The sequence below is a fragment of the Epinephelus fuscoguttatus genome, linkage group LG2 (genome assembly GCF_011397635.1).
Source record: "Epinephelus fuscoguttatus linkage group LG2, E.fuscoguttatus.final_Chr_v1".
NCBI classification, from domain to species: domain Eukaryota; kingdom Metazoa; phylum Chordata; class Actinopteri; order Perciformes; family Serranidae; genus Epinephelus; species Epinephelus fuscoguttatus.
The window spans coordinates 23278611-23288326 of record NC_064753.1 but is presented as its reverse complement, the minus strand read 5'-3'; the positions used below and the strand labels follow the sequence as shown (position 1 = coordinate 23288326).

General features: G+C 40.8%; 1 protein-coding gene across 1 annotated transcript; it reads right to left on the bottom strand.

The window, feature by feature from the left end:
* Positions 1 to 282: 282 nt before the first annotated feature.
* Positions 283 to 9042, bottom strand: eif3m (eukaryotic translation initiation factor 3, subunit M). Its single transcript, XM_049602479.1, has 11 exons — positions 8911 to 9042; positions 8227 to 8359; positions 7749 to 7887; positions 6483 to 6606; positions 6247 to 6341; positions 5938 to 6021; positions 5744 to 5843; positions 3992 to 4073; positions 3004 to 3147; positions 1277 to 1337; positions 283 to 523 (listed from the first exon to the last, which is right to left on the bottom strand). The coding sequence occupies exons 1-11, from the start codon at positions 8950 to 8952 to the stop codon at positions 400 to 402; spliced, it is 1128 nt and encodes a 375-aa protein (XP_049458436.1). The 5' UTR covers positions 8953 to 9042; the 3' UTR covers positions 283 to 399.
* Positions 9043 to 9716: the final 674 nt, after the last annotated feature.

Here is a 9716-nt window from a genome sequence, read left to right as displayed (position 1 = left end):
TCACAGCTCATCTAATACTGGCATGCCGTCCTCTAACTGAAACCAGATGTTGAGAGCTGCTGGAGGACGAGCCCCCATTAAAGTCACTGTGTGGCTTACTGAACAGATCATAAGGCAACTGGTGGGGTAGTTGTCTGATGAAGACTGATGGTATACTGTATGTATAATCCATTAACGGCATAGCAAAGTTTCTCATGTGTTATACAACTTGCAGTGTTTGTGACAACTTCAAAATAACTCTAACAATCTTTAATTATTAAACAAGTAAGGAATATTCACAGGTGATCTCCATTGTTCTTTTATTGGATGAATATAAAAGCTGATCAATTCAGTCTGGGAACTTGGAAAGCAGATATGAGTAGAGGGCCAGGCAGTCTAGACAGTTGGGTTAAGGTGGAATTAAGAAGAAGGTGACAGGGCTTGCAGGCTGGTCTTGACGGCTGCGAGGTTGGCCTTCCAGGAGCTGAGGCTGTCGTGCAGCTGCTGCCACTGCTGCTTGCCAAAGGTGCGGTGTGTGCTGTGGCTGATTGAGTGGAAAACAGAAAAGCAAGAATGTTAAATTGACAAAAAAAAAAAAAACAGGCAGGCCAAGGTCACATCTCGCAACGTTGAGAAAATAAAAGAGCTATAGCAAATGTAACTATGACGAGACATGCCATTGCCTGTATTCTGTATTAAGGCGTCAAATCACAGCCATACGGAGGCAGAATCATGTGAATTAAAATGAACAGAAATATTTTTTTGAAGGAAATCTATAAACAATGACACTTTTTCTAGTTTCGACAAAATGACACATTTCTCTGCAGACCAGAACAAATAGCACCCTTAACCTTGACTAGAGAGACCAGATAGCTTTGCTCAGATTCAGGAATACAAACTCATCCACATACTAGTTATTTAGTCAATCCTTGCAGCCACGTACACGCCCATCATTAACAATTAGAGAAACAACGCCAAAAGATCAAACAGATGGCTCCACAGAAGACAAAAACACAAACACATCAACAGCAGTTCAGTCGTGAGTAGCGCCTCCCTTCCGTGCACACACTGAAGTTCAAGTTAAGGGGAAACTTTGCTGATTTTTAACCAACTCTGTGTCATCGCAGAGTGAGCAGATGAATAGCGTTTGGCTTCCCCCCCATGTCACTAGCACCCAGAGCTCCCTGCCCACCCCCCAGCAGAGGTCCGCCAGATCACTGATGACTCGTTTCGCATCCTCAATGGTCAGTCAGCTACTGCAACAAATAAAATCGAAATCTGGGGAAACGGTTCTTACCTCACAACAACTTTTCGCTGTGTCTGGTCAATTTTGCAGTACACCATCTTGGTCCGAACAGCTGGAAAGAAAAAGCAGACAGGAAGGGAATAAAGCAGCAGCAAAAGCTCTGAGAGAAAGCAATAAAAACACCAGCGGTGTAACTAAGCACCTTTACTCAAGTACTGTAAGTAAGGACAGTTCTGAGGTGCTTGTACTGTATTTGAGTATTTCTATTTTATGCTACTTTATACTTCTACTCCTTTTTATTTCAGAGGCAAATATTGTACTTTCACTCCACTACATTTATTTCAAAGCTTTAGTACCTAGATATTTTTCACATCAGATTATGAAGACAAAATATAAGTCAACAAATACATTTCAATGTGTTAATATGGATTAAACTACTAAGCAGTATATAAAGTAATCAAAATTACCTTCACCTTTAATAGCTGCAACATTTGACTGATAAACACATTAAGCGGCAATAATTATAATCCAATAATACACTTTATTCTGAAAGGGGCCACATTTTGACTCCAATACTTTTGTACTTTGACTTAGGTAAAATTTTGAATGCAGGACTTTTACTTGTGAAGGCCACTGCACACCAAGTCTGTATTTGTCATACAGAATTCTTGCACATCTGTAAATAAATACAGCCTCATGTAACGTTTTTACACAGACTCTAAATCTTTTGTCTGTCATTAAAGTTTTTGGAATGGGTTTAATTTTCTGCCTTTTTTTCACATCCGTCAAAGCAACAACTACAGCAACACATAAAAGCTCAAGTTCATCTCCTTATAGCTCAGTCTGCTTTTTATTTACTCCTCTACACCATTTTTTTGTTTGTTTTCACACACAAGCACATAAAACATATGTTTATAGGTAGAAATATATGAGACATATGAGATATGTATGTCTATATATATATATATTTAATTACCTATTTTGCTCTGTTTCCTCATTTGTGTAATCAGTTGTAAATTTTATTAACTGCCTTTAAATTGTATTTGTGCTTTGGCAACACATGTTAAATGTCATGCCAATGAATTGAAAGGAAAGAGAGAGTGAGTGTGTGAGTATGTGGACACAGAAGACAGCTCAGCCTTCAGGGAGCCACAGTACCAAATGTAACACGCAGGCAGAGAGTGGCAACAGCCAGGGAAGTACCTCCAGTGGAGAGAAGCAAGGGAGCAAATGCGTCTTTCCATTTTGTCTTATATTGCGAGTTTTTGAAACAAAGACAACAATAGAATGTGTTGGACTCAGTGTGCAAGGCTTCAGTGTGTAAGATTTCTCACCAGATGACAGATAAAAATAATAAAATAAAAAAATACAGACTCGGAGTGCAAAGGCTTTATCTCAGTATTTTTACACTGTAGTACTGCTACTTTGTTTACTTAAGTCAGAGATCTGAGTACTTCCTCAACTACTGATAAAAAAAAGCTTTAAGAGAGAACGCATTTGGACAGTGAAAACAGAGAGGAAGCTAATCTGAGTTAGCACTACTTTAAGTCCTATACTTGGTTCTATGTCATTCTTTCATTTTAAAACCCTTCTCATGTCTTATACGATCACCACTGCATTCTTTCTGGTACGGCAAGAAAAGTCAGAAGGATGTGTCTGTTTGTTACTACTGTTCAATCAATATACTTTTTTCTCCCCCATTAAACACCTATGAGAAAATAACAGCAAACTTAACAAGTGTCGACAGCAAGGATTAATTTGAGGTGAAGTGCTTGTACCGTCAATGACAAAGGCCTCAACGTCATCGGCGCCGATCTGCAGCTCCTGCTGCATGGTGTCGAAGGAGATCTCCTTGAATTCCACAGCCATGCCCATGAATGTCAGCAGACGCATCTTGGACATGTTTTGCTCGTGAGACAGGCCTGGAGAGCAACATGCAGGGATCATTAAGCACAAAGCGGTCACAGTCGATTACTCTGGACTCGGGGAGTTTCCCTGTGATAATTGTTTCTACATTTAGGGGCATGCAGTCAGGGAATCTACTCATTAACACAAACACCACTCACACATTGTCTGTTTTGAGAGTCCATCCTACACATGCTTGTAATTACACCAAGGCCTTTGGTAGTGACAAAGAGACACAGTGCTGACACACACACATTCCTGCACTGTGTCAACAGCACACAGTTCATTGGCTCCATGTTCATAAGAGTTTAATACAGGAGAAGGTGGTTCAGATGGTCTTTGAGTGTACTTTTGTACTGCAGAGGTATTTAAACCTAACAACTTGCCTGGTAATCAAATTTGTCATGCCACAAGCTTATTTTCCCCTTTTAGAGATTTTGACATTTTCCGGTATCATAGCAACAGCAGTTGTAATCCCAATAAGGCTGTCCTTACAGTGAGACGGGTCTGAAACTGTTGAAACACTAGATAAAGTCAAAGAAATACTACAAACTACTTTAAAGATGGTACTCCTTTGATACACTCTTACAGTGGCAGCATTATACCATGAAACAGGTTTCTTATTAAGCATATCACATTATAGTACACTTAGAATATGTCAATACTGATTTATAAATATGGTAAGGAGCAGAGACACATTTTAATCACTCAAGATCTACGTGTACGCTAAGGTTGTAGGTTGATCAGACTATTGCAGTACATGTTAATTTGTCCTCAATTTATTTACTGTGTACTGCATGGTCAGTTATGTGTGTTTGCGTAGAGGTGATGAAACTTATGTCTCAATTCGTGGCTACTTACCAAGAGAGTCAATGAAGTCTTTGTTACTCTGGTAAAACTTTACATATGCTGCTAGCTTTCCGCTCACAAAGATGGTTAATAGCTGAAAAGAGAGTCAGAACAGAGAGAAATGTCATTTTAACACTCTAGAAACAGAGTCACGTCATCTTTGTGTCCATACAGGCTGAAATTGTAATGATAACCGTGTACAGAGTAAGGACAGGAGACAGATCACTGGCTACAATGCAGAAATGTTGTCCTTGAACACAGGGCTAAACCTGTGGTTCCCAACTGGTGGGTCGCAGGTCCATTCTTAATGGACCGGAAGTAGCTCACATATGTTAAGTTTGTAAAAAACACACTTTACTTGTTAAGTACAGTGAATTTCCAGCGCAGAGTTTTTATTTTGAAATGCAGTTTCCTTTGACAATGGACAGCTATTTGACCGCAAACTAGCTCAAAGACATGGCCAAACGCAATTATGATGCTGAATGTATCAAACTGTGTGGACCTTGAACTAATGACTAAGGAAAAATCTGGATCCCGTGGCTGGACCAGCTGGGAACCACTGAGCTCAACTATTAATACCTTTAGAAATGCCAGTTTGGTGACCCATGAAAAAGCTTAAAGAAACTGCACACGCCCTATTAAGAAATGTTTTTTTCATTGTCTCAACCCGTTTCGCTGGTATTGTACAAACATTCCTGCTACTCACCGTTCAACCTTTATAACTGGTCAGCATTTAAATATTGGGTTGTGCTTGCCTTAGCTGTCACTGAGACTACACATCAAACCAACACAATCAAAAAGGCTTTCACATCAGTGTGTGTCATAAGTCTAATCACATTACCTAAGTAGGCATTCTACACATACAAGATTAACAGGGTTGGTGGCATGACTGATGGAAAATTTGTTTTGGAAAAACAATGCTTTCCATTTACTTTTGAACAGACTGAGTGACAGATCACTATCTGTCTCATCTGACTCATTCAATAATACATATTCTTCCTCATACCTGTAGCGTTATTTATCAATCTAGATTGTTTTGGTGTGAGTTACTGAGAGAGATACTGGCAATAGAGATGTCTGCCCTCTCTCTAATATAATGGAATTAGATGGCACTCAGCTTCTTGTGCTCAAAATGCCAAAAAATATATTGAACAACTCAACAGCAATGTCTCTCTCCAGAAATCATGACCCAGTTACTTAAGGTAATCAACAGACCTTGTTGTGAGCAGTTACATTTACAAACTATTTCCTTTCTAACAAACTACAACCACCAACTGCTGCACTGTGCAGAGGGAGGCGTGCATCGACTCACTGAAGAGAGGCTTGTGCGCATGACAGCACAAAATGTTAACATCAATGGCATCCTCCTTGGCTGAGCTGTAATGTTAGCTAGCTCAGTAGTGCTAGGTGAGCTAGTAGTAGACACGCTTACTTCTGAATGTTGGTATGGTTGGTGGGTGTAGTACGGTAGAAAGAGAACAGTTTTGATATCAAACTGCTCACAACAAGGTCTGTGGATTATCTTGAGTAACCAGGTCGTGGTTTCTGGAAAGAAATCCAACACTCAGCAACTCACACCAAATCAGTCTAGACTAATAAACAGCACTACAGGTAAGAAATGTTTTTGATTTCGGTGTGAACTGTCCCTTAAATAAAAATGGTGGGACCCTTAGGGTAGATGTTTCTAGCAAAAATATGGCAAAGCCAGTAACGTTTTTTATATGCAGCACCACAAGGCACTGTAAATCCTTCAGTTCCACTCACGTCATGGATGAGTTCTCCCTCCAGAAAGCGCACAGGTTTCAGGATGAGCAGGTGGTCAATCAGGAAGGTGTTGGGGTCTTTGAGAGCACGGACAATACATCTACAGATAAGGGACACAGATGAATGTATGTATGAAGGTATGTACATTATATTGAGGCTTAATGACAAATGACAAACAATGTCTCCAGGTTTACCTGTGGGCATCAACACGTGCTTGTGAAGCGTTGTCTTCTGTGTAACTTCCCAGCAGCTCCACCATCACTTTAGCTGCAGCGTCACTATGAAATGAGTAGATACACTGTTGAAAACTCAATTGTACTGAGACAAGTTGCTTAAAGGATAACGCATAGAGTCTCAGGCCTGGAGGGATATACATGCATAAAAACAAATGTGTACTATTTTTTTTCAGGATGTATATAAATCCTAAATTCTGTGTATTCATGTCCCTGTATCTGTGCATACCAAAACACAGATTTTACACATTAGACCCTATATGTAGCTACCTTTTTTTGCAGTCAACCAATGCTTCATACACCAGCCTCAAGAGTGTGTGCTTCTTCTCTGTGTTCAGGTTCCAGTCGATAATCCACTTACGTACCTGATCGGCAGCACAAACAGGTATCATAAATCAACTGTACGGGAAAAAATGCAACCTGTAGAGATTTGGAAAATGTGACAGACACATTTTTTCCCTTTTGCTGTCTCTGCAGCTTAAAGTAAATAAATACACAATATATACCTGATCAAGGTCAGTGGGGATGAAGGCGATGGCATTACAAGTTGCAGCCACCTTGATGAGGCTGCAAAAGACAGTATACCTCACTGGAGTGTTCTCATCCATGCCATGGAACAGGTTACTCAGCCTGTGACATCAAAAGACAAACTCAAGTGTTTGAACAACAGGGTTTCAGCCAGTGTTTTGCAAGCAAGGTGGTCTGCCTGGCCTAAGCATCGGGGATTTTTTAAAAATGTATTTTTAAGATGCTTTTCAAGTACAGTAGTAGCCTAGAGACTATAAACAAACTGCACTCTGCTAACGTTAAAATAAACATCAATAAAGATTAAACTGAGAGCACAGGAACACACAGTGCAGAGCTGCCGGCCTCTGACTTCACGATAGCCGCAGCAGCGATGGCAAATTCAGCCCAAGTCAAAGAGGCTGAGCTTGCTGGTATAATGTTAACATTTACAGTTAGCTGACATTAGACTGGTTAGCGTCAATGGTAACACTACAGTTAACACTAGCTAACGAGTCAGTAGCCACTGTTTGCATTTGTAGTGAGTGAGCTGACAATAACGTTAACTATGCGGATTCAAAACTCTGCAAAATCTTCAATTATGTTAACCACTTAGTCCTGTTCATCCCCTATGGGTCATAAGGCTGGCTGCAATAAGATCTCTCCATCACGTTTTGGCGATATGCTGCTCCTCTCCCCATGACAGGTGCATGTTGTCCAGTAAATGCACCAGCTAGAACAGCCCTGTCTTGTGTTTTGTGGGTACTGTGCAAAAATCTTACTTTGCCCCCCATAACTCATGGATCCACACCAAATCTGCATCATATTCTATAAGCATATGACACCAAATGCTACTTTTAACATGTAAAAAAAAATCTTAATTTAACTTAGCTACATTGTTGAAATCAAAATCAAAACAAAGTCTGTCACTGGTCCCTGTCAAAAAAGCCATTTGGCCGCTGCCCCATCCAAAGATACTGGCCTAGCAAATTTTCTAGGCAAAACTCTAAACAGGAAATGAATTTTTTAACTGTTCCATGCTATTTTCAAATGATATTTGTTTTTAAAGGCGACAGCTGCTTTCCTGCCTATTGATGTTATTAGCAGTATCCTTAGGTTATGCTAGCAAGAACAGCACTCTTATATTAACCAACCTCAAAACAGTGTCCAAACATGTGGATTATATACTTTATCAGATTTTTTGAAAACAACAATCACAAGAAGCAATGCCGTGTATACATTAAAGGGCAAAAAGTGAAAGGACTCACAGCTGCATCCTGAGGGAGGGTCTCTCTCCTTCGCGGAACTTCACCAGTTTCTCACATAGACTTTCAATGAGAGCCTCCTGCTTCTCTGTCTCCAGGATCAGCAGCAGGGACACAATGCTGTTCATCACACTCTCCACGTCTGCAGAGAGATACAGAGAGAGGCTCATAAGTAGTGAGGAGTGGTATCAAAGTCAGTTGCATTAAACACATAAAAGGTCTTATTCATGGCACATTTGACATGGCACAGCAGGTGTAATTAATGACAACTCCAGTGCATTTAGATGAGCCAGTTCCAGGGTCCTGATATTGTGCATAATGACAATAACACTTAGCAATAATAAATGCTACTACTGGTTGCTTTTCCTGGCAACACAAATCAAAATACCTGTTTAAGCAAAGAGTCCATTGCATGATAATGCCCATTTCATGAAAAACTCACAGTGGGTGAGAGGCATGGATGCTCTTCATCACCTCTTACCTTTGTCATCGTCCTTGAGACATACATCACACGCCTCGATGATCTGAGCCAGATCTATATGAAGTCCACCTTCAGAGTTCTCCTCTGATATTTCAGCTCCTTTGGCCTTGAGGTACGCTCTCAGCTCTGAAGCCTGTAACATTAGACAGTAAAATAAGTAGTATTAGTGGCTGCATAAAACCCCAAACCACAAACAGTGCCAAGCTACATATATCTAAATAAAGTAATAGGGTAACCTAGGATATAATCGTTTATCATAATGTGTCATGTCTTTGGTTTTGACTAACAAGAATAACTGCTGCTTTAGGTGCTTGGCATTTTTTACGTCTTTGTTTATTTGGGTGTTTAGCTATGAAAGTAGCATTGTAAGCTAACCAACGTAAAACTCAGTGGACAATTGTGAGTTTTAGCCGTCAATACATTGACCTGGAAACGAAAAGAAATCGATTCTCAACAAATTTCCCCACGGAGCATCTAAACGATAAGTGAAATCACATAGTAACTGACAACCCGCTTCTCCATATGTCACATTATCACCATGTAGCTCGCTAACGGCCAGCATGTATCAACTGTTAGCATGTTAGCCAGCTAGCATGCTAAGTTATCTGGTTCGATAGTTTCATTTTACCGACTCATCCGCAGGCGGGACGGTGCACAATGAGTTTTTAAAGACACAAGTCATACCTGGTCCTCTTCCGTTATATCGATAAATGCCGGGACGCTCATTTTGGGTGATTTTGTGAGCCTTGGGGATAAAATCCACGCTCCCACCTCTGCTGACCTGAGCGGAAAAGAAAAGGCGACAGTACCGGTGAAACTTCTTCTACTTCCGGGTCATGTTTTTAAAGCGACAGTAACCTAAAACGGCTCATGAGACGGTTATCACTGACTGTGGTAGTGTAAGTCCTGCTCCATGTATTGTTACTTTTGAAAGCTATATGTAATTTATAAAACATATTAATATTTTTACAGATGTGTTGACAAATCCCTGTGAGTGCTGCAAAACCTCAGCTTGTTCACCTCTTTCTTCAGAGGTCAGACAACCTTCTATATTTTGTTCTCACCCAGACTTCTACCACCATACCCTAATCTTTCATTCCTTCTTACCTAGATATCTGTCTCCACTCTGGGAGATTAACCCTGGATGTCTTGGATGAGAGTTACAGAGGTGAACCTGATCATCAGGAGAGGTTATCTGATAGAGCCGCAGTCCGTCTGTGTGGACCACCATGGCAGCCCTGGCCCAGAGCTCTCCAACCCGGAAACCCCGTCAGTGTCAAAGGGCAGCACTCTTCCACCATACACCCGCTGACCTATGGGTGCGCTTGATGGGTCTCTCTGCCATGGGATCCTGTGTATTGTTACCATGGCAGGTCACTTGGTGATTGAGGTGAGTGAGGTGAAGAGGGTAAGTGGAGCAGGAGGTCACCCTAAAACTATGTAGTCAGGTTACTAACATCTGAGGTGTTGAGCAAACTGTGTCCCAGGGT